General features: G+C 46.2%; 1 protein-coding gene across 1 annotated transcript in view; it reads right to left on the bottom strand.

Annotated features, from left to right (window-relative positions):
- Positions 1-24,757, bottom strand: part of LOC144168979 (unconventional myosin-Id-like) — a 112,323-nt gene that overhangs the window by 13,178 nt on the left and 74,388 nt on the right. Inside the window, exons 9-19 of the mRNA XM_077697981.1 lie at positions 20,095-20,320; positions 18,637-18,696; positions 14,469-14,614; positions 14,141-14,195; positions 11,886-11,963; positions 10,106-10,272; positions 8,628-8,835; positions 6,912-7,033; positions 5,594-5,695; positions 3,864-4,008; positions 450-551 (exon numbers count right to left, since the gene is read on the bottom strand). Coding sequence (XP_077554107.1) covers positions 450-551; positions 3,864-4,008; positions 5,594-5,695; positions 6,912-7,033; positions 8,628-8,835; positions 10,106-10,272; positions 11,886-11,963; positions 14,141-14,195; positions 14,469-14,614; positions 18,637-18,696; positions 20,095-20,320 — 1,411 coding nt within the window. The remainder of the gene's footprint in view (positions 1-449; positions 552-3,863; positions 4,009-5,593; positions 5,696-6,911; positions 7,034-8,627; positions 8,836-10,105; positions 10,273-11,885; positions 11,964-14,140; positions 14,196-14,468; positions 14,615-18,636; positions 18,697-20,094; positions 20,321-24,757) is intronic.

The following is a 24,757-nucleotide window of genomic DNA, read 5'->3' on the forward strand; positions in this document are numbered from 1 at the left end:
CTTGGCGCACATCACGACGGCCACGATTTTACTTCTGCTTGAGGGCTACTTTTAGCAAAAAAGGGGCATGCATTAGAATTGTGCAAATACGGTATATACTCTGTTTTACTGCTAACACAACTCTAGAAGCAGGCTGAGTTTCAGTTCATTCCCTACCATGGGTAATTGGAAATTGAGACTGCTGTAAGACGACGTACAATGTGAATTTCTCAAAATACAATATAGGTAAGTATTCGCTACCCCCAAGATAAAACAACAATCCCAGCAAATTTAATTGCATGCATTGAGAACGATTTTAGTGTTGCACAACTTTTTTCATGCCATTCACATTTCTCGAAAACAGCCTACCCCGTGACCCCACTCCTTCGCAAATTTCAGGTGAAGAGGGAGTGAACTCCTTCACGCGGTCTTTGTCACCCGCACATAAATGAGCGACCCTCCCTGCCGACCTTTTTGACGAAGCTGGAGAAGACGACCCTGCGGAAGTTGTCCTTGCTCCTGAGGCCCGTGACAGACGTGATGTACGGCAGGCAGGCATCGTTCTCCGCCGTCTGCGAGAAATCAAACCGAATGAAGGTATCGTGTCACAATCGAAGGCAGTTGCTTACAGAGGATACCAGGGCACAAGGATATACAGTGGACTGCTGTTAAGACGAACTCGGTTAAGACGAACACTATAGTTGAGACGAACAACATTATTGCTCTCTTTTAACATCCGCAATGCAAAAAACGTCCGCTTAAGACGAATTTCTGCTCATACAAACTCCCTTCGAGTTCGTCTTAATTAAAACGGGAGTCTACTGTGCGAACAAGATTAACCCCCTTCACAAGCAAAATATTCCTTGGGGCGCTTCGGCCTGCTTCCGTTTTTTGAAGGCAAAAGCATTACGGCGTCTCCTAGCAATCCTCCTTAAAGACTTATTTACTGCTACCCTGTGTTTGTGTCTTTTTTTTGTTAGTTTTTTTTTTCTTTTGCTCGCCTTTGTTCATCTCTTGTTGTGAATTACTCCAACAGGCAGACTAATGACACTTCACACCACCGTTTCCCCAGAATTTCCCCAGTTTCCACAGGTGCGCCTTAAGTCTCTGTAGCTGCACCTGTTTTACTCGTACGCCATCACGTTCACCTGCCACGTGATATAACATCAGCGCTGCACAAACTAGGCTAACTCTGTCGTTGGCAACAGGCTGAGGTAGCGCACTCGACACCAGCTCTGCAGACTTGGGTTCAATTCATCGTTTTTTTAAAGCGCAAGCCCTACCCACGCCATCAGGTGAAAAATCCGGCGTTACAAGCAGCAGATGGCCCCGAAATTTTACACGTGCAATTCCACTAATGTATGCGAAATGCAGCTTTTGGTTGAAATGGTGCCAAAAGAAAAGAAATGCAACAAAACAAAGGGAAACTTTATCATCCCATCCTAAACAAAGTTGGGAGAAGTGTGAAAGCCAAGACTGCATCCAAACTTTGCTGAAAGTGCGTCCAATCGATCATCGAACGAAAGACCCGAATCGTAAACGAAGAACGAACCCATGCGACGATTTTTGGCGGCACACCAAGTAAACACATCTGCGAACAATGTAAATGTATACCGATACATAGTTTATGAGATAAAGGTATGCTATTGTACTCCTCCTTCATGATCAATGCATGTATTGTCTTGTCTAGAACTGTTCCTTTTTCGCGATTTTCAAGTAGCCGTTTTTGACACAATGGAAACCCAGCTTCACGCACGCACCATAAGTCCAGAGATTTTATCTGAGCTTTTTGGTCCATCCAACCACTCTGTGGAGAAACGCATTAGTTTTCTAACAGGCCGGCATCAGTCCTACTAAGAAAGCTTTGACTTTAGAACAAGTGAGAGCCGATCGTGGCTCCACAAGATTGTGTCACTCGTGACTAACACGCCAGGCGAAGCAGTCAGTTTGCTTGGTGTTTGTTGGAGGTGTCACGGTTACCTGCACCGTGTCTCTGCATAGAAGATGCTTCGATGGTGGGTGTGCCTGCCGAGCACAGTCAACCAGGAAAGTACACCAGCAAGGCTGAAGTGCACGAGGCATACCATGCCAGCAGAAGGCATAACACTAGCACATTCAAACCGCTAAGGCAGACTGAGGTGCCCCGAGGAATTTTTTTATATACTCTTTACGACGGCAAGTTATTTTACATGCCACACAGCACCGCCGATTTTTCGCGTAATCAAAAACTTGGTACTTTTTTCGTGCAAGTAAAAAACTAACAAGGAACTACATTAAGGAACACTAGAACCGTGCTCTTAGAGTAAAGTGATGATCAAGATCACTGAGCTGTTGTACTTTCATTACAAAAGTTAAGACTTTGGTTCAATGCTGTTTCCAGTCAAATTCATTCATTGCAATACCTGTCAGGACCCCATCCTCTTCTTTCTCACCGTAAACCTCACTGTGTGTTCATACGGTGAAATAGAATGCACCATGCAAGGCTGCGGCACCACATCATTTGCTACAGCAAGGAACCCGACTAGAATGAGCCCACTCAAAAAAGTTTGAAAGTTGAAAATTGCAGCATTACACCACACTACGCATAGAGTGACAAGTTATGCCAAAATTTTGTTGGACAGTCCTGCCTTGGCAGCCACTGTCCCACATCAAACATAAAATTGAAAAGGAGCACCAAATATCCTGATCTCCTGACTTCGTGGCCCTCACTTCATCTCAACCAGTGCTTCTATACCCTGAACCCAAAAAACAGCAAAAAACCAAGCCAGCAGCAACGTGGCACCAGAAAAATTAACGAACCAGCTGACAAGTGCTGTGTCCTGTACTCTAAACTTTCTCTTGCTGAAGCCGCGATATTCTATGGCTGGCCAGGATTTGTACCATCTTGGAAAGGGCAGTTTTTGGATGCCATTCTATTAAAAATAAAACATATTCAATGAAGTGAAGCAAGCTGGGAAGCAATATGGCGGCAGTCCGCTATAAATATTCAGTCGAAACAACTTTCGCCTAAAACTTAGTCTGTTGTAGCCGACAGTCTGCTCTAGCCGGGTCCGTTATGAGCGGAGTGGACTCCATTTAAAATGCATAGGGACCAGACAAACCAACAGAAATGGTCTGTTGTAACCGAAAGTCCGTTGTTGCCGGATCCGCCGTAACGAGCGTAGACTGTATCTGTGACTTCCCTGCCCCTTCTTCCTCCTACTTTCCTAATTCTCTTTTCCCTTCATTAAGCCTCGTTTCATATGCCGCGTGGCAAAAACATGGAGTGGAAAGAAAATTCGGGATTTATGCACTGGGCTAGGTGGCACACGATAAGTTGTATTCACTGGCGACGCACACATGCAGGCAACCATGTGAGTGCGCCGTCACTGGTTACATCGGGCTCTGCGGGATGGCGGTACTTGTCCGTGCTAAGCACGTGATGTGTGTTGGACATTCCAAACACTACCCCACCAAACGCAAAGTAATGCCTTGACGCCAATGTGAATGCGATTAATAACATCTCTGTTGACATCACCGTTGAGAATAGGGTTGAAACAGAGCAGACGACGCATGCCGGTGTTCTTTTTTTCTGCGGCGTGCAGGCGCAGTGGCACAAGCTGTGCCATGTCCGTGGCCATTTCCAGTGTTGCCAGGCGAAGAAATTGACAGCTAAACTTTTCAGTGAATACCACCTATAGAACTTCAAATTAGCTTAAAATCCCGAAAGCCTGCAGTTTCTTGACTTCCATCGGCCACACATGGCGGAGGCAGGCAATCCTGCCCGTTACCTGGCTGCTTATGACACAGGATTGCTTTGTGGTCCTCCCAACCAAACGAACCCCTCATAAATGAAACCATGCCTGTTCCAAGTGACCAGTCATCGCTTGGAGTCCGTTCCTTACCTGGGAGAGGTAGTTGCCGTGCCACTTGCGAGACTGTCCCCAGTCCCGGCGGCGACCGGCCAGCACTTCAGCGGCGGTCACCTTGAGGTGCAGCTGAGGCCACTCCTCGCGTGGGACCTTGCGCAGCATCATGCTGCCCCGCCACCTAAGTACGTGCAAAAACACACCATCGTGCAATTCGAAACGACTAAAAAGAGCTAAGAAACACCGAAACACTTTCAAATTTCCCGCTACACAACGTAAGCCATGACATAATAGGGAAAATACTAAAAATCCAATGCGCTGTTAAGCCTGCCTATGTTGTGTGAAGGTGAAAGCCTAGCAATTATCGAAGACTTCTTTACTACCACACCATGGTAGAGTCTCTTTCGGCTTTTTCCTCGTATTCATGCCAAAGTCGTACAGCACAGCAATTCTAGAGGACCTCAAAGTCTTGGCACGAACGCCCCATCCCCACTGCGACTTATCACCTCTCTTCTGACACGCCCTGTTGAGCATTACAGTCCAGTTGCCTTCGCCAACTTCCTTCTTTGCAGCATACCTGTTGCTGTGCGGTTTTGCCCAACAAAACTCTGACAGCCCAAGAAAGAAGACTGTTCAAAGGTTATTTTTCTTTGTTGCAAAATAACCTGCAAATCTGCAAATACAGAATTTAAGAAAACAGCGGTTCTTGAAGTGTAATAGAAAAAGGAGATAGATCTGACGACGGCAGTCTTACGTTCATCACAGGGAACAGCACAGCTAACAACGACGGCATGAAACCACTTAGCTTTCACAAAAAAACAGGGAAAGAAACAGTCACACACAATGCAGTCAATACCCCGTTTCACACGCACACACAGCAATCAACATGACAAAACCCAATGTCAACTAGCCCTGCCTTCCACGGTACTTCAGTTCGCCGAACTTTCTCTTCCAAATTGATTTCACGCAAACATGGTTGCAGTTTGGGGGTCTTGTAGACTGAAGCAGAGCCTGACTTATCAAGCACACAAGCATTAAAAAGAGTGGCATAAGCAATTTAGGCCCCTTCAGCTACGTTCAGCAACAACAAAAGCCTTTCCACTAAACTCTAAATGACAGTTGCTCCAGAGACAACATCACCACTGTAATCAGCAGCCAAAACCAACAACTTCACGTGTGCGTGTGTGCCAGATTGTAGGTCTATGCAACTGAACAGCCCCAGGCTTCCACAAAGAACTCTGGCTCGCACACATCCCGTGAGCTGGTGGGCAATGCACAAGTGTCATGGAAGGTCCCAGGACCGCTCCTCTCTGAAACTAGCCTACAAACAAACTCCTATTGTTCGACACTGCTTATTCCGTTTCTCACGTGGTTCGCGTATTGTCCGTGCTCCGTACAACCTGTCCTGTCAGCCTCCGCTTCTTTTTCCAATGAATGCCTTGAATGCCTTCCGATGGAGTGACAACGAATGCTTGTTTTGAGTACCTGCAGTGACGGCGGAGACGCATAACCAACCTAAAACCACTTTCCAGCTTTGAAACGAACTTTCACAAGCTGTAGCCTCAGGCTTGCAAAGTTCTTCTGTGCTTCCTGCACAAATTTCCTGTTCTGCAGTCATCCGGAGCGCTTTACAAGACGTCTTGGCCAAAACTTCAGACAGGCTTTGCCATGCAGCTGCCAATTGCAAGGAAACAGCTGCGACTGGCTCACTATGAAAGGGTAACAAGTGGGTGTTGCGTGGCAAGCCAATGGCAGTGAACACGCACCTCGAGAAGATGGCCTTGAGGCTCGGAACGGCTTCGCGGACACAGATGGGTGGAGGCGGCCAGGCGATGCTCTTGCCGTAGTCCTTGGTCTGGTGCACATTCCTGGGAAGGAAAAGAGGTGTAGGCAAGATTTCACAAATGTGGGAAAATAGAATTTCGGGCACTGAGGCTTGCACCTGGAATGCAGGGCACGCCACAGTGAAGGCTAGGCAATATTTGACGAGGTTTCAGCAGACAGCAGGCGTGATGTCAAGTTACTGCGATCGTCTACGGCATCGGCAACCATGCTGAGATAAACATTCCCGCTGCCATTTTTTATTCAAAGTGACAAAAAAGTAAAGTCTCGAGAAGAAAAGGGGGGGGAGGGGTTTATTACGCGAGGAGGTTCATTACGTGAGTAAATACGGTGTGTGCGTGTTGCCAACAAAGGTGCCTTGTGCAAGTTTTTTCTCCCACCCTCTGCTAAGATATTGTGCCAAGATCTCTTCAACTAGTCAGGCAATAGAGTTTTAGCTGACCGCTTTTGACGGTCTGCTCTGCTCCCGGCGGCCCGCTCAGCACAAATGGAGCGTCAGCAGAAGAAAGGCTTTTAGCTAAGCTATAACCATATGTCCCTCGATAAGGAAGCATTCACGACACTGGTTGTGCACCCAACGCTTGCAAACCAAAACTTCATCTAAAAGAAAATACAAGAATCGGTATTTTGGTCACTCAAAGTAAAATACCATGTTTGCTGCCTTCTTTCACCTTTATGTAATGTAGTCCCTGACACGATATAATGGTCTTAAAAAATTTGAAAGAAGCCATTCAACTTTTGAATAGCCATGACAAGGCTGTCTTTCTGGGAGCTGCGTAGAAGTAGGCTCGCGCTTCGGTCAACCTTTTTGCACTTCCGTTCTAAACGTCGTTGAGATGTGCGACATCTTCCGGAGCTCATGTGTCAATTGAAAAAGCGGAGTTCGCAGTAGCGCGCTCGCCTTGCTGGGGGCAGCCAGGTTGACATTCCGCGCAGTAGCGTATGCTGCCACAATGGTCCACTCAGAAGGCCCGGCGAGCAGAGCACAGCCCCGCACCAGCAACGCCACTTGTGCCGGAGCACGCCACGCATGTGCAATGCCGCTCCCGCTTGCTATCGGAGCGGAGCGGACCGTCAGAAATGGTCAGCTAACACTCTGCGACAGGGGAAGTCCCCCAGTCCTCTTCTGACAAGTCGAGTTATGCATGTTCTAGATCTGACAGGAGCTCCATGAAGTAGAAGCAAAAGTGAAAACTTTCACTGCGGTTCCTCCCCGCAACCCGTGCAGCACTAGGTGCTCACCTGAAGGCTGTCTTCAGGTCAGAGATGTATTTGCGGGCACAGTACTTGCGGTAGTGTGCCAAGATGGCGATGGCTGCACGAGTCTTGCGGTAGCGCATGCGTGCGATGGCGCCGCGCCACATCTGCAAACCATTCACACCAAAGGAAAGTGTTGGTAGCGCAGCACTTCCTGCCTCCCATATTTTTTCTCTGCACTCACCACCAACGATATAAGCAAAATATGCAGCTGCACTGTCTCTAAATAGGTAGTAACAGCTGTAAAAAAATGTCTATAAACACAGCCCAGAAATGCCGTTTCGCTTCACTGCAAAGCCCATTCTGAGACACACTGCAGCCGTCAATGCATTGTAGCAAGGGGTCTCGGTTCTTGTTCTTTCCAATGGAATTTTTTCTACATGCTCCGTATACTTATTTTTGCTCATTCTTTTTTGCAAAATAAATTTTTGTCACCGCCATAATATTGAAGTTGTTGCACAAGACAGGAAGCATTCTTTTTCTCCATGAATAGGTTACGGGAATGAATAGTGTAGTGAAGTGATCGACCAAGATTTTTTACAGTGCAACCGCAGATAGTTGAGCGCAGCGTCTAGGATGTTTGGCGTTGAATGACCCATACACGAATGTACGAATTTACTGCTTGATTTAAGGTAAAAACTAAGGCCAGATATTTTCTATAATCAGCGGGTCATTGCAGGGTTGCCCGCAAGCAACACATTTGTGTCATGAGCACAAAACCAAATTTTGAAGAAAAACTTTGAGATCTGTTCCACTACTGTGAAAATTGAAGACCAGCAAAGCTTAATCGGTGGATAACTATATTGAGTTATGTATGGTGACTTACCTCATCGATCGAAAAAATGCACATACACAACTTCCTCAGAACTAATTTGAAATGAATTGTCTAATAATTTATGAGATAGTTTTGATAAAACTAGCAGCTGTTTCCTGTAGCCATGCTTCCTCCATGATGGCCATGTAGTGACAACAGATGGTAATTCTGTAACGCTTACAACTTTACTGTGAACTAACTAAGCACGACAAGGGAATGAAACTCGATGTAGTGGTGGAGTTGTCTCAGCAGCCAATTTCAGTATGTTTCTTAAAGCCAAGCTTTTTACCTCTACCAGCGAATGGTTTCGTCGTGTGCGCCACAAGACACTTTGAACCAGGCTAAATAAAGCTACTGGCGCCACCAGTGATCGGCCCCGGGCCAGAAGAAAAGCGCAGCGAGAGTCCGTCGTCTTAGTGACTAAGCTACACAAACACACGTGGAGATGGGGGAGACAGACAGTGGTTTTGGTTCAGCAGCTGGGGAGGAGGAGGGCGCTTTTTGGCACGAATCGATTCAAGTACCACCTGGCAGAGTCTCTGGTTTCACTCTTTGGAGAGTCACAAGTGTGAATTCAAGTGATGTCGCATGGCCAATTGTTGTGGGTGTCGTTTACAGCTTTGCTTTCCAACCACCTTCACAGCGTGGATTGGAGCCAAATTTTTTTTAGAATGCAAGCTAAAGAGCATTTAAAACTAGCTTTGGAGTGGGCGCGTGGTATTCTTTGCTGATGTGACCCAGCAACAGACGCACACAATTTTGGTCAGAACCTAGCGCAGGACAGTTTCGCTGTAGAACTGTGAGGGCAGTCAGTGGGGTTCACGTGACAGTAATGTGCCAGTTTCACCCCTTCCGCGCAGTGTGTGTCCCCCTTGCAGTGGCCGTACCTTCTGCAGGAAGATGACGATGCGCGGGATGATGGCCAGCCGCTCGTTCTCCAGGCGCGACAGAGTCTGGGGTGACCGGATGAAGATCTTGGTGTGGCCGTATTTGACGTCGTCCGCAAAGCCCATCCGGTCAATGATCACCTGGCAGCCCTCCCGGTCCGAGCCCTTCCGGAAGTTGGGCCACGTGAACTCCGTGATCATCTTGTACCTGCATGGCCATCAGGGAGGACGCCAGTTTGCTGCAACTGTTTACAAGACTGTTCAGCTGACCTAAAACGTAATATATTTGTGTACTTTTTTTTTTACATGCTCTGTATTCTCCTACGAATGTAGCCCCTCCACTCTTATAACGCTTTTTATAAGGTCTGAGAATCAAATAATGAAATAAATAAACCTTCCTCAATGGGATATCCCTTCATAATTCCATAATTTTCATAATTCCAAACGCTTTTGTACAGCTTTATAAACAGACATTAAACCTTGTGTTTTGCCCCAATTTTCTGTTCTGTGCAAAGGGCTTGCTTTTGGTGGTTGGCAAACACAAACTTGTGTTTGCTGCCCTTTAGGTGATCACAGATGACGATCACATCCTTACACGACGGAGCTACTCAAGGGAAATATACTGCATTTTTTCACATATAATACACACCAAAAATTGAAAAGTGTGTTCGGAGGTCACGGCCATGTGTGGCATGTGCAAAGCAGGGTCCACGTCCCTATCACCACGAACGTTGGTTAAGCCAATAAGAAGACGGCACAAGTCATAGTAAGATTCAAATCCATAATCTGTTTTAAGTCGAACGCTCCACCTTTCACATGCTTTGCACACTTGAAACGTTGTTGGGCCTTGAGTCATTTCTCGAAGCCCCGTTTTTGCAGTTGGCCAGCTTCATCGCTGTCATAATTATCTATTGTTCTCTTAAAGGCTTGTTGCAGGGTATTACATCAGGGGTGGCAAAACAATAATAGAAGCATCGGAAGAATGGTCATGTAAAACAAAAAGCACCAACAACTGAAAGACTAAAAACACACGTAGACAAAAAAAAAAAAAAAGAGAGAACAGGCTGTTGCCAAATTATTTGAGGATGTGGGCAGTTAGTAACTCAGAATTTTGGCTGTCTTCGCTCTGCTATTACAACAGAATAATACAAACAAGTGCGCCATGGCCAAATCTTCAAAGCGACTGAGAAACTGAAGACTGCAGCCTCTGCTGAAAACAAACCAGCATCAAAGTTGCAGTGAGAAAGCCCATTGCTGAGTCCTGAATTCATAACAGGCAAAAAAGAAAAAAAACAGAACAGTCTCTTAAAGCAGTGAAAGGATGCACAAGCGTTTCGTGGCCTGAAGACTGGCACAAAAAAAAGCCAGCCTTGAAGACCAGAGGATGTCCTGAACATTAAAAAAGAAAACGGTGCGCACGCAAAGCGTTCTTCCCACAATAGCCACAGCAGAAGAAGGAGGAGGAGGAGGAGACCAACCGCCGCAGGAAGCGGGTGTAGTCCTGCCGGTAGGCGAACCCCGCCCGTCGCACGCGCACGTTCTCCAGCAGGCCCAGGTAGTTGACCTGGTGCCGCACCCGCTGCTCGTCAAACAGGATCGGGGACTTGTGCTCGTTGGGCTTGATGCACCGCACGTAGAACGGCTCCTGCAGGAGTGGAGGAAAAAAAATAGAGGCATTCGTGGGCATGTGCGGAGACAGGGGCCACAAAGACAAAGAACAAGTTTGGTCCAGTCAAAAGACTGCCCCGTCCCCCATAACACCGATACAAATTTCATCGCAAACTTCACACGAAAAATCGGCCGCGTATCTTCTTTGTTCGTTGCAAATGTCAACAAAAGACGATTAGTCGACATTTGCCAACTAAATGCATCCCTTCTCTTTCCCGCTCACCTCTAATGTTGTTTCTCTTCCTTCACGCTCCTCCCAAGGTAAACACACTAGAGGTTTGCTCAAGCCAATTTAAATTTACCGCGTTCCACTGCTCCAAGTTGGGTGCCTGGATGGCAGCGTTGCCGTACAGCGGCAACACGCGTGACTTGAGGCGCCCTACTTACACGTTGACAGAACCACGTTGCCCTACTCCACGTGCGTTCCAAGCGGAACGTGGAACCTATCTAGTAGAACCTTCCGTAACTGCTGAAGTTTGATTGCTTAAAATGCCGCCAGAAGCTATAGTGGTCCAGGCGACAGCAGGCGACGGAGTGAATTGTTTCTTTTCTGCAGTGGATGTAGAATTTGGCAGAAATCAAGCATACATGAATTTGTTATAAAGGAACACTGCAAATATCACTGATGTATTGATTTTCTGCCTCATATTTGCGTGATGTATTGTTATTGTTCAACAATGTTGACAGGTATGAACATTGCCACTGGACTGACGTTTACATCTGGCTGTGGGTATATAACACGCAGCATATGCTTCACTTTGGCCGGGTGGATGAAGAGAGTCACAGACAGACATACAGACAGACCAAAGTTTCTGCATTTAACTAGCCCAGGAAAGACTATCGTCTTTAATAATAGAGATACGGAGTAAACATTACAAGCAGTGGCGCCACCCCAACCTCTTTAGGGCCATTTCTCTACGAGGTCACAGAATCTTGTGTATGCGATTGGCGGTCGCCGACCTAAGACACCACTACGGAAACATGACAGAAATTGTAGTGGGGCTTGTAGTTCCATTTGATCGTGTCCCTTGCATGCTAAAAAGCAGTGAATGCACTGATAACTATGTTCTCAGTGCTGGCCCAAAAGACATCACTCCTGGCAATAAGACATCACTGTAGCATGAAATTTGAAAGTTTTGCAATACTATGTCTTGCATTTCTTAAGTTAAGAAATGTCTTTTGTGGCTGGGATGAAGCTGAGTGAGCTACCAAGAGATTTCTTTTAAGTAAAACAAAGTTATACTTTCTCTGCATGGCCTTTTTAAATTCCCAAGCCACATTCAAATCTGAGGGGAAAGAAATGAGACACGATGGACATGAAGTAAATTTAATTTGTTGTGTAATAAGGAAGTATTGTTCATTTTGGTTTGCACTGCCCGAACCTTTTGCTGCTGGCAACTGACAAAAAAAAGTAATCTAAAACTTGTGCCAAAAATCAAAAACAGCTATCACTGTTTCTATTCCCATAGTGCACATCCAACCTTGAAATTCACGCATTTACGGTGGCTGCCTAACAAAAGATGCAACAACAGGGAGGCCGCCAGCGTTTCAAAAATCCCGGAGGAAGAACGGATGTTACGCTCCACAAACCTTAGAGGCAAGGTTCTGCACCAACGCAACCATGGAATTCTTGAAGAGGGTGCCCGCTGTCAGGGGGCGCTTGGTCACCTGGAACAAGAAAAGTGCAGAGATCAGAAGTGGGTCAACCAGCGCGGTTAGTAGCCCTTAGCAGGCTGTACACAGCCATCGACAAATGAAATGAGAAAACGAAAATACGAGCCAGAATTGCCACGCAAAAGTGATTTCTCACGCAAAATCGAAAAATACTGCTCTTGGAGGTGCACGCTATTGGTATACAGTTAAACCTCGATGTAACGAGAAACCCTCGATGTAACGAACCACGGAATTTTCTGTAACTTCAAGTCCTGTAACAAAGTCCCGTTCTGTAACAAAGTCCCGTTCGCCGGAATTTCAATGTAACAAAGTTTCATGGAGAGCTAGGCACGAAATTTAAGTTCTAGAGGTAGATTTTGGGAGACGCAAGTGGCGAAACGGCCACACGGGCCTCCCAATGCTCTGGATGCAGCGAGCCCCTTGCCTACAAACTGCGTGGCGTGCATACACAGCTGGCGCACTGTTTCTGTTTCTGTCGGAGCTTAATGGTCTGCGTGGGCATCAGCGTGAACCACATGGGGCGTTTTCGCCCCGAAAAACGCAAAACGCGCCCCGCGAGCTACAGGCGCGCTGACGCTGCCGCGGACTCCACCCCTGCAATGTGACTGCTTCTAACCGCTTGCTGAAACGCAACTCGAGGGGCAAACGAGAGGGGTACGCAAGAAAAAAAGCGAATAACGTGAATGAAATTTTCACTGTAAAACGTCATACACACCGCTTACGAAAGCGCCTATAAAATATCCTCCGCGGTGGTAAGCCCAATCACCTCTGGCGGAGCCGTCGCCACAAGCCGCCGCTTTGCCCTTCGTTCGAGTTCGCTCATGCTTGTTGGGTTTCATCGTTCCAGCAAGCATTTGTGAATCTTCATGAGCCTTTCAGTTTTTTTTTTCACACTGCGTCTGCGATTGCGTGCCGGTGGCGGCTTCTGCCTCAGCCTGCCTCAGTGCCTCAGCCACAAAGTGACTCGCGCTGCGCGCGGCATTGGGAGGAGCCTGACCAGTTGCGCCAATGGGGAGGCGCGCACCCTATGGCGGAAGCTTTGAAGCGCTCGGGGATGCTGGCTGGCCCCACCAGAGACGATTAGGCTTACCGCCGCGGAGGATATTTGATGGGCGCTTTCATAAGCGGCACGTATGACGCTTAACAGAGAGAATTTCGCCCACGTTATCCGCTTTTTTTCACGCATGCCTCTCTCGTTTGCCCCTCGAGTTGCATTTCAGTGAGCGATTAGAAGCGGTCACTGGAGCTACCCACATCGCGCGGGTGGTCTCCACGGCTGCGTCGCGCGCCTGTGGCTTGCGGGGTGAGTTTTTTGCGGGGAGAAAACGCTCCATGCGGTTTATGCTGATGCCCGCATAGACAATTAATCTCCGATAGGAACAGAAACAATGTGCCAGCCGTGTATGCGCGCCACGTTTTCTTTTGCAGAAAATGCTTCACAGGATGAACAGTTCATTAAAACCCGGAATTTCAATGTAGCGAAATTTCAATGTAACGAAGTAAATTACGAATTTTACAGACTTGGTTACATCGAGGTTTAACTGTATTTGGAAAGCCGCATTCCCAACTTTGTTACTGTAATTAAGTTACGTGTCATTTTGACTTGCATGGAGAGAAATTACGCTATTTTTGTGCTATGGTTCATATTTTCAAATTCGCATTTTATTTGTCTATAACTGTACATCTGCAGGGCTCTGTCAGTTGTTGTCATAAATTTCAACAAGCTTGTTGCCACAGGCAACAAGTTACAATCCGGAATCAATCAGTTCCAACTGGACCTTGACTTGGACCGACTGGACCCATCAACTCCAATGCTATATAAGTATCAGAGTCAATGGGTCCAATCAGTCAAATTCAAGGCCCATTTGTAGCCAATCGATTCCCATTTGGTTCATCTGAAATTCTTCGGAAACAATGGTCTTTTTTTGACATTTGTCAGTTGATGCAAATATTATAAAGAGTACAAATTTACATTGTCCCTCAGAATATTTTCATCAAGCCTCATTAAACTGATTGACTGTAGGTGGAAGTCAACATGAATTAACTATCTCGATGCAATGGACAGCCCGGTTTTAGCTTGGATACAAAAGCTTCCACCGGGTCTCTGATTAAAAGCAACCAGCTAGACAAACAGCACGCGGAATTTAAGAAAACTGAGCACTTCACATTACCTGCTTCACGTTCTGTGCTCCCTCAGGCCACATTGACTTGATAAGAGGGTCAGAGCTGGAAAAAAAAAAAAATTGTGGTTTTTTGATGGAGGCAAAAAGCAAGGGAACATGTCAGTGTGTGGAGATTTTGGCACACGTTAAAGATCTTCAAGGAGCCAAAATTCATCCAAAGCCCCCCTCCCTTCTCCTCCACTTCCTCCTGTTCCCCCCCCCCCCCCCCCCCCCCACTGCAATATGCCCAGGTGAACCTCCAGCCCGTTAAACTCCAAAAATTTCTATTTCAATTTTAATTTGATCCCACCGAATCCCTCATCAGTTAACCACCCACCTGTTGTAGAGGAGGCGCTTGAAGTCCTGGAACAGGGTGTCCTTGTTCTTGTCGAGAAAGCCCTCGATGGAGTAGGTCACCTGTCCCGCATAGTGCAGGATCCGGAAGTGCTTCTGGTGCTCCAGGGACTTGTCCGTCGGAGAAAGCTGTCCAGGGTAAAACATTCAGTTTAGCAGTATTCCGGCTCACTGCGGTTGCTCACGTACCATTTCGTTAAAAGTGTTACACAGGTCCCATCACAGGACACGTAAAAATTGAAGCAAACTTGAAGAAATAAAAGCTGTGACACAGTTCATACGCAGCAGGCCCCGATGCATTAGGGATCATTTGCCATGCGTCCAAAGTTCTGCTCACTTTCCTCAGAAATACAGGACTGTACCAGTGTCTAGAAATCATCATCATCATCATCATCATCATCAATCAATCAATCAATCAATCATACTCCTCCTCCTCCTATCTATGCCCACTGCAGGGAAATGCCGCTCCATAGATCTCCAATTATCCCAGTCCTGTGCTAACTGCGACCAATTTATCCTCGCAAACTTCCTGATCTCATCTGCCCATCTAACTTTCTGCCGCCCCCTGCCACGCTTGCCTTCTCTGGGGATCCACTCTGTTACCCTTAATGACCAAGGGTTATCTTGCCTTCGCATTACATGCCCTGCCCACGCCCATTTCTCCTTCATTTCTACTAACATGCCCATACTAGTAGACTTATTAGTGTCCAGAAATAGCTCTATGCAAGCATGCGGATCATCATCATCATATATTTCATTATAATCAGTTTTTTTTATTCATCTGGCATAGCAAGACAGGTTAACGTCGTCAGTTTCATTGAAGACCGTTCTTTTAGCTCTTTCTATAATGCAGCAGGTATATGCACGACAGCAAGCAGGGATATTAGGCATTTATATGTAGTAAGTGCAACGAAATTCCCACAGCCCTCTCAAAATGTGAAAGTAAACGTAGCCAGGTTTGGCGAAAAGCAATGGAGCTTAGAAAGCGACAATCATCGTCACTTTTCCTGCAGACACAAAACTTTGTCTGCAGTTTTGTACCTGCAGGAAAAGCGACAATGATTGGAATCGTAAAGGACTGTGCCCCGTTATTGGGATTGCGAATAAATTATGCAGACAAACTTCATTGCGAGGTATGAATGCGCTATCATGCTAGCAAAGCTGAATTAGAATAAGCTTGGTCAAAGGCCGCAGTCCACAATCATGCTTTTGCGACTTCTTATTGAAAGCTGGTAGGGCGGGCACGAAATGGAATTTAAAGGGTTGCTTTAGCAAATTATCCATTGAGTGCAAGTACAGTTAGCGGCAGACTACTTGTTCCTTGAAAAATAGTGTCATGACTAAAATTTGCAATAACAAGAACAAAGATCATTACCCCAACAAAACACAGAACCAATATAAATTATGCTCTCTCACAAAAGAATAAGAGAAGGACCTTTCTAGGCAGCACATTTTTTTTTCACAAGCTCTCTCACTCATTTGTCAATTTTTTTTTCTCTTCTTTAGGTGACAACCAGTTGATGCAAAAGGCAGTAGAAGTTGACACAAAAGGCGGGCTACTCGAAGCCAACCTAAGAATTGTGCAGAACAAGTTGCACAAACACATGTCGCATAACAGTACGCAATACAGCCGTACAAAAATAAGTGACCTTTCTGCACGATTTGAAAGTGCTCTAAATGAAATTATGTCACTACAACAGTGCTACAACCCAGCATCTAAAACAAGTGTTTCAAAGAAGTGGCAACCCTTTTTGCCGAGATTTCTTAGCATGGAATCCTCTGCTGTTTCGCCCCTTTCACTCCTGCCGCTTCTGTCACTGCACAGGACTTTCATTTCGTCACAAACAAACCCAGTTCCTCACCTGCCCACTGATTGCCTAAGGATGCCTGATACAGTGGAACCCCAATAATACGACTTTAAAGGGACCACGCGAAAGTGTCGTATGATCGGCGTATGGGTAAATGCCGGCCTAGTAGGTGGTGTCACGTGACAGTTGGGCAAAGAGCTTATTTAAACTGCTATACTTAGCGCATTATTGCGTATTTTTGTGAACCCCTAACTGAAATCGTAAGTTTCTAAAAAAAGCACACCTATTTTATGCCTCCCCTCCCCTCTGCGCTGTCTGCGCTAGCCCGCCAGCCCTGCATCGTGTGCAGGAGATAAGCTGGGAACGCCAATGCAGCCAAGCAAATTGAGAGGGGAAAACGCGGGAGTCTGAAACTGCTAAGGCCAACCGAGACAAACGATAGTACGAGGCGGTGATGGAAAAAAGGTCGAAGCACAATGCGGCTTCGAAAGACACTGATAAGCAGAGAGCACAGAGAGGGGGAAGACAGCACCGTGAAAGGGAGAAACTTGGACCGAGTGGGCACGGAAAGCGGGTGTTCGGTCATCGCCGTGGGGTTGCGTCGCATGTGTTTTCATGTTCATTGGCTCCATAGGAGCTTCAAATTTGCGGTCCGCCAGCCGCTTCGACTCTCGCAATTGGCATCTTGGCGTTCTGTTGCTGTGTGGGGCCATTGAAGGCTAACTCCCAACCGCCAGTACCCGCCTGCTTGCTTGCGTTTGTTCAGCAAGTGGTCTGGCCATCCTGTGGACCTTTGCACATCAAGCAGCGTCAAACGAAGGTTAAGAATAAAGAAAGGTAGGGACGAAGCGGCGAAGCAGTGTAAAAGATGGGAAGAACACTGGTTTATGCCTGCCGGGGTCTGTAGTATGAAGCGAACCGCGTGCGCCTGAGTGTTGTACAGTGGAACCCCGCTGATACGTGGACTTACGACGACCCGCTTCTTGCGGTGGATCACCGCGGTCCTAGCAAACTCCCCATAGAAACAATGCATTAAAAACCCCGATGATATGACGCTCGGGTGCAAGCGGTCCGCTTCATACAACGCAGCCCGGCAAGGATAAACTGGCGCTTTTCCCATCTTCCACACTGCTTCGCCGCCGCGTCTCGACCTTTCTTGATTCTTAATCTTCGTTTGACGCTACATGATGTTCAAAGGTCGGCAGGTGTGCCAGACAACCTGGTGAACAGACGCAAGCAAATAGGTGGGTACTTGTGAGCGGGAGTTAACCTGCGATGGCCCCACGTGGCAGCAGTACACCAACGCGCCAACCGCGAGAAGTCGAAGTTCAGGTGGAGTGCGAATTCAAAGCTCCTGTTGAGCCTCCGACGAACGTGAAAACATGTACGACACAGCCCCATGGCGATGACCAGACAATCGGTTTCCCCGCCTGCTCGATCCAAATTTCTTCTTTTCACGACGCTCTTTCTCCCTAAATCTCTGCTCTCTGCTTATCAAAAGCCACGTTGTCAGTAATTGACGTGCATCTGCCGCAAGGGTGGAGCAAAATACAGGAGGCGATGGGGCGAGACACGTACCCACTGGCGTCACCATTTTGGGTCCCTCACTGGCCGCTGCAGCAAGTCACTGTAGCAAGACCATGCTATAATTTTTGCTGCAACACGGTTTACTCGCGAAGTTTGAATTATCTTATCCATTTTGCGTTGCTGGGTTTTTTGGGAAATGAAAACAACTATGTGTTGAGTACTATGACCCAATAGCCATGGCATGGGACTGTTCAAAGGATGTGTCCACCATGTACGGCAATGCTGTTTTTTGTTCATCTCTACCTTGTACTATCATTCGTTTCGCTTGGCCTTGGCAGTTTCACACGCGCCTTTTCCTCTCTCAACTAGCTCGACAACGTCAGCCTTATGTTGCGTAGCGTGTGGCCCTTGGCTGGTAGGCTATCTGGCGACCTTAAAGGGGAGGGGGGCACAACAAAAGCATTGCTTCTTTTTAACTTGGGATTTCGGCTAAAGGTTCGCAAATAACGCAAGAATGCGCTGAATATAGTAGTTTAAACAAGTTCTCAGCCCACCTGTCACGTGAGACCATCTACTAGGCCGGCATTTACCCACACACCAATCATACGACGCCCCAGTCTTACGACACTTTCGCGCGGTCCCTTGAAAGTCGTCATATTGGGGTTCCCTGTACTACATTTGCTGCATGCACACACGCAGTTCACAAATGCTTGCGTCATCCCTGGACAATGAACTGCTTTCACAAGCTACACTTATACAGGTCAAGACAAATGCATCCGAGTGGTGTACAAACTACCCAAGACAGATCCCACTCACCCGTCTGCTGGTGTAGTGCTTGTGGTTCGCGAGCTTCTTGTCCATTGTCTCCAGCAGCATCTGTAAACAGTTGCAACGAGAGAATCACAAATGCTGAAACGGTTGATGTCGCTAAACACAGTGAAAGGTTGACCCCGCTCATCTCCTCTAGGCGAGCCCGAAACTTTAGAACGAAACCAGCATTCGAAGCCATTTCACCACCATCTGCCCTAACCTGCTCTACAACGCAGTACAATAAAAACCACTGCGCACAGTTGGGCCTGGTTATTTCGTGCTTAAATATTTCAAATTGTGTACACCGACAGTCCAAAAATCCTTTTGAAAATACTGTGTACCAGTATATGAGCATTCTTTTCTTGATTGAACTCGAGCACGAATATATAATACGAGAAAACTTTCCCTACACCAAAATGGGAACAAACAAACTTTCAATGGGAGTGAGGAAGACTTGGTAAAAGCATTTGTTTCTCCTCGGTTTTTTTTCTCAAATGATGAGTGCCTTTTCTCTTTAAGTTTTAGAGAGCTCCTGTGAAATTGATATGTATGGTGATAAAGCAAAAATTAAAGCGTTTCCACTCAATGTGAAAGCTGTCGGAAATGCAAAGCAGTGATTCGCCATAATGGGCTTTGGCGCCATTATCCGCTCACTGCTTCCACCCGATGCAAATCAAATTTCCCGCCTTCGCAGTGCTTGTGCGCCCCCTGCAGGAAACTGCATCAGCGGGAGTTCTGTTTATTTCGTCCTTGCTTTTCCTCACGCACGTGCCGGCGCTGCACTGCCACTTTTTTTCGCTTACTATCGTAAAAACCAACCCAACGAGTGTTCATAACTAAGTGAACGTGGGCACTGCCGGTTAATTACGTACTATATTTTTCCTCAAATGTACCTGCAGTATTCTTTGCGCTAAACAACGGGGAGATGTAGGACAAGCGCCAATGGTTCACGAGTTTCAAACGCTTATGACTATATAAACTGCTTGGCTTTCGAAGCCTCTAGGTTACGCCATGACGACAGCCACTATGACAGAATGCCATGTGGCTCTACTTGGGTCCAGCGAGCCAGCTAACGACGACAAGACGAGCCCCTAAGGTGCTCTGCACTTAAAATCTGACATAGCGGATACCGTTTGATGATTGCTTGCTCAATTAGTGTCAGCACTTGAGGTCACTCTTGGTTTCTGATCTCCCTTGCCTTCGATTGAAGCAGCCCACTGTTCACATGTGACCTTATTCGTGTTCCATCGCCCACAAAAAAGCCCCTCCCCCCTCCTCCCCTCCCACTGTCTGCCACTCAAAAAATAATGCAATGTTCGAAACCAGAGGGGAAAAAGCAGCAAGACTGACAAGTTTCACAAAGTTTACTTGAAAATTAAAAGAAGTTGTTTTAAGACAGTGCTTAAGTGCCCCCTTAAGTGCCCCCCTCCACCATAGGGAGACAAGTGCAGTCGGCGTGCGTACCTCATCGGTGACCTTGCCGACGTTGAGGCAGGCGTCGTCGGCCAGGGCGATGATGCCGCGGTGGGGCTCCTCGACGAGGTCGCAGATGATCTTGTTGTTAAAGTAGGGCACGTCCTGCCACTGGATGCCCTCGCGCAGGTACTCCTCCTGCTCCTGCTTCAGCACCAGCTCGATGAACAGCTGCTGCAGCTTCTCATTGCAGTAGTTGATGCAGAACTGCTCAAAGCTGCATCCGCATTAGGGAGAAAGAAGGAGCTTGTGAGATTATGAAAGGGGCCACGAAGACAAGACACAAGTTTGGTTCGTCGAAAGGCCGCTTCGTCGCGGTAGCACCTATACCAATTTTAGCACAAACTTCACACAAATACTGTATTTTTGCGCATATCACCCGCCCTTGCATAAAATCCGCACGTTCACTTTCAGCAGCCGGAAGAAAAAAAATCCTCACGTATTGCCCGCACATTTGATACACGAAAGGCTGCACCAAAGATACTGCTCAAGCAACACATCGCATGCTATGTAGAAAGAGAAAGCGTATATTTAGCAGGTAGAATACGCTGACTGCAAGGCGAAAGTCACAATTCGCTAATAAAATCCTGTTAGAGTACGCTCGTCCTTGTTTTTCCTTCCTTGTCCTTGTATGTTTTGCACAATTGCTGCCATGGAAGGCTTAGTCAGTGTTATTGAGTGGGAGCTTCACGGCACGACGCGCATTGCCGTGAAGCTGCACTGAAGGAAGAACCCCACGTATTATCCGTACCCCTACTTTGCCACTGAAATTCGCACATTTTTGGCGCGGGTTATACACACGATAATACGGTAATCAAGATGTTAAACAAAACATATAAACAAGTGGTGACTGCCCAACCACTTTCCAGTGTTTCTGTACGGTGTCATGCAATCCTGTTTGTGCGATTGGGGGCCGTCGACCCAAGCCACCACCAGGAAACGTGACTGTGTGGTTATAATGGGGCCTGTAGGCCTATTTGATCGCATCACTCGAATGAGAACATGTAGTTTACACACTGATGACTATGTTATTAGTGCAGGCCCATGATACATCACTCCTGCCCATACTACATCACTGTGCCACAAAATACAAGTTTTTCACCAGTTCTGGCGTTTTTTTTAATGCCGAGTACCCGAGTACCCCCATAGCCAGGACTGTGTAACGCCCTGCATTTCCACAAAACTGCTGATATCGCAGAAGTTCCACTTCTAATCGTTATAATAGCGTAAATGGAGATAATTGGTTGCACGAAATTTTGAAAAAAAATTTAAAAAATAAGAAAAATTTTAAAATCATGGAAAATGGCAAACCCTATAATAAATGGCATTTCTACAATAATGCAGATTTTGCGAAAGTTTCACCTGTAACCATTATAATAGCATAAGTGGAGATAATTGGTCGAACAAAATTTTGAAAAAATAAAAAATAAGACAAATAGTAAAAATTACGGGACAAGGCGAATCGTGTAACGGCCTGCATTTACACAATAATGCATATTTCATGAAAGTTCTACTTGTAATCGTTCTAACAGCGCAAATGGAGACAATTGGTAAAACAGGATTTAGAAAAACCAAGAAATCTGGCTCACACTCCCACTAAAGACAAGCGGCAGTAGTAGAGAATTCTTCAAATTGCTGCAGAATTTTTTTTTTTCAGTTGGAAGAGTCTTTCAAGGCTGGAATGGAGCTGAGGGAGTTCTCAAAGGCCGTTTCTTTCAAACTCAACAAATGTCTATTTTGCCTTCATGGTTCCCTTAGAAAAGAAGTGGTTAGACAGAAACGGAGCATTGGTTATCCAATTTTGTCTACCTGTGCTTTGTGCACTAAAAAACAGCAACTAGCCGTATTTACAACTTGTGGAATAGTTCCCTGAAACATAGTGTTGAGGTCTTGTTTATTTTTAATCTACTACATTTCCTCTTATATAAGCCCGGCACAATTTCAAGCCGTAAACGAAAATATAAAAGCTGAAGTAAAAAATCATTCTCGAATGCAAACCAACCAAAAAATAAATCACAAACCTCTCAAAGCCCCGAACGGCATTTATTTGCTGATATACGGTCACAGTCACAAAACTTGGTCTCCTCGACTTGCCATTTTGCACTTCTCAAAAACTGCCTGAGAGCAGCTATATGGGTGATATCAAAGTACTGGTTATATCGAACTGATCACATTGGAGACTGAAATCCGTTATAACTAGGTTTCACTGAATACAGTTATCCATAGGGGTGTGCGAATATTCGAAACTTCGAATATTCGATTCGAATTTTTTGGTATTCGATTCGATTCGAATGACACTTTTATGGTTCGAAATATTCGAACCACCCAAAACTATAAAAAAAAAAAAATTGGACCATGTCTCAGCAGCAAAGTGGCGAAGCATATACACGGCGAACGGTACGTGCTTTCGCAGACTGTATCGGGGTTGTTGTTTTCTGCTCGCGAAAATGCTCTGCGCACGCCCAACGCGCGCTGACACCGCCGGGAAACCACCCCCACGCTGCGCGCGGCGCGGCCGGCGGCGTCAACATGGCGTCGGCTCCAGCCGCGAAGTGGCGCGGGCGCTCCAGCGACCGCTTCTAACCGCTCTTTAAAATGCGGCTCAAGGGAGACACGAAGTTGCTTGTGCGGTAAAGGAGCTGATAATGCATGCGAAAACGGCACTATAAAACATCATCCGCGCCGCTAGAAAGCGCCCGTAAAATATTTGCCGTGGTGCTAAGCCTAACCATCTCCGGCGGAGCCAAGCCAGCTGTCTCGATCTTATCGCAAGTAGTCAGGCTCCTCCATTCTGCCGTGCGCGTCGTGCGTCATTTTCTGACTGAGGTAGGCGCTACCGCGGGCGCGAAATCGTCGATGCGGGCGTAAAAATACAGCGCTCGCAGAGCCGAGGCGAGCGAATCGCGTGCAAAAACGCACCATATATGCGGTTCACGCTTGACTGTTGCGGCGTGTAGCGAGCTTGGGCACAGCGAGTGAGGAGACGAGTGCGAAGCTTTGCGTGCTCCAGAAAGGACTGCTTTGCAACATGGGGGTTAAAAAAAAGCAGAAAAAATCACTAATTTCTTCACGCGAAAGTAGGAAAAGAAATAAACGAAAACTTTTTTCAGCTCTAAGTGTTTTGGTCTGTGTTGGTTCATACGAATTTCGGATGATACGAATATTTTTCGCGGTCCCGCGAGATTAGTATCATTGAGATTTTACTGTATCAGCGCGCGGCAATGTGCACGAGCTCGAGCATGCCAGCCACTAGTGTCTCAAGTGAGCGGCTGTTTTCGGTATCTGGTGGAGTCGTGACGAGCAGGAGGTTGTCACTGCTCCCTGAACATGTCGAGCAGTTAACCTTTCTCCATGTTAACATTTAAGTGAGTGCAGACCTTAACCTGTTGAGTGCAATGGTATTGTGTAATTTCTAATTTTACTTAGTATGATTTGTTATGCAATAAAGTTGCAGTTTTTGTGTCTCTAGATGGTGAAAACTTTAATTTTACAAAAAACAATAAGTATTCGTATTCGAAAAATATTCGAAAAATATTCGATTCGATTCGAACTTTGTTTTTATTATTCGAATTCGCTTCGAAATTAAAAAATTGATAATCGCACACCCCTAGTTATCCATAATAAAACACCACACCTCTGCTGAGCGCACAAAATTATGAGTGGCGAGCTGGCATAGACATCCAGTAGTCGTCGTTGGGACTTGTGCAAGTGTGGCACGCTGCAATGCTAAGTAGCTTCACATATACCGTTGGAGCATTTTCAGATAGGACACATACTAAAACATTTTGTGGCTGTATTTACACACCCACTTGGTTCCTGCTACCAACACAACAACGCCCCACAAGACTTTAGCACACACACATAATTTGCTTCTGTACCGAGCCCACACAAATATGTTGAAATACTACTCGTTTTTTCAACACTCAGTAACTGATTGTAATTCTTAAAAAATATGTTTAGCGCAAAAAACTAAAGACAGTACACAAGACAGGAGACGGGACAAGCGCTAAATTTCAAATGAACAAAGAAAAGAATAAAGGAAAAGCGCATTTGCCCGCGCATTGTGACGCCTGCAAGTGTGAGCCACTTCTGGGTGAGATTAAGATTCTGGGTAGGAGTAGAGATGCGAGAGCACGGGAACTCTCGGAAGCTTTTTATATCAACCAAAAAGGCGATAAGTGTATCAGCGATACACCTGTGGTCCTGTTGAACTCTGACAAATCTTTTTTTTGAGCGGTTCGGTGATTGACGCATATGCGTACTTGTGTTACTCTTGCTGTGGCGCATGCTGTGCATCCTCCAGTTGTTTCTATATTTACCGGCTCCAGCGGTGAATAAAGTTCACTTGAAAGTTAGCGCTTGTCCCATCTCCTTTCTTGTGTTCTGTGTTTAGTTTTTTTGCGCTAAACATATTTTTTAAGATTCATGAACCAACTAACCCCCCCACAAGTTCTGTTAAATGATTGTAATTCATTTGACTGCCGCTGTCTTCACATCAAACTCCTGTACTGATTCTGAACATGCCATCTTGTTTGCACTGTACTCTTTTTTATTATGTGGGCCCTTATTGCATATTGTATATTTTTAGGGCATAATAGGGTGATTAGTTCAATTTTATATTGCCCTGAATGTCTTGTTTTTTTAAGTACACTCT

Source organism: Haemaphysalis longicornis, unplaced genomic scaffold, assembly GCF_048455015.1.
Source record: "Haemaphysalis longicornis isolate Haplotype H1 unplaced genomic scaffold, Haemaphysalis longicornis Haplotype H1 scaffold_2, whole genome shotgun sequence".
Lineage (NCBI taxonomy): Eukaryota > Metazoa > Arthropoda > Arachnida > Ixodida > Ixodidae > Haemaphysalis > Haemaphysalis longicornis.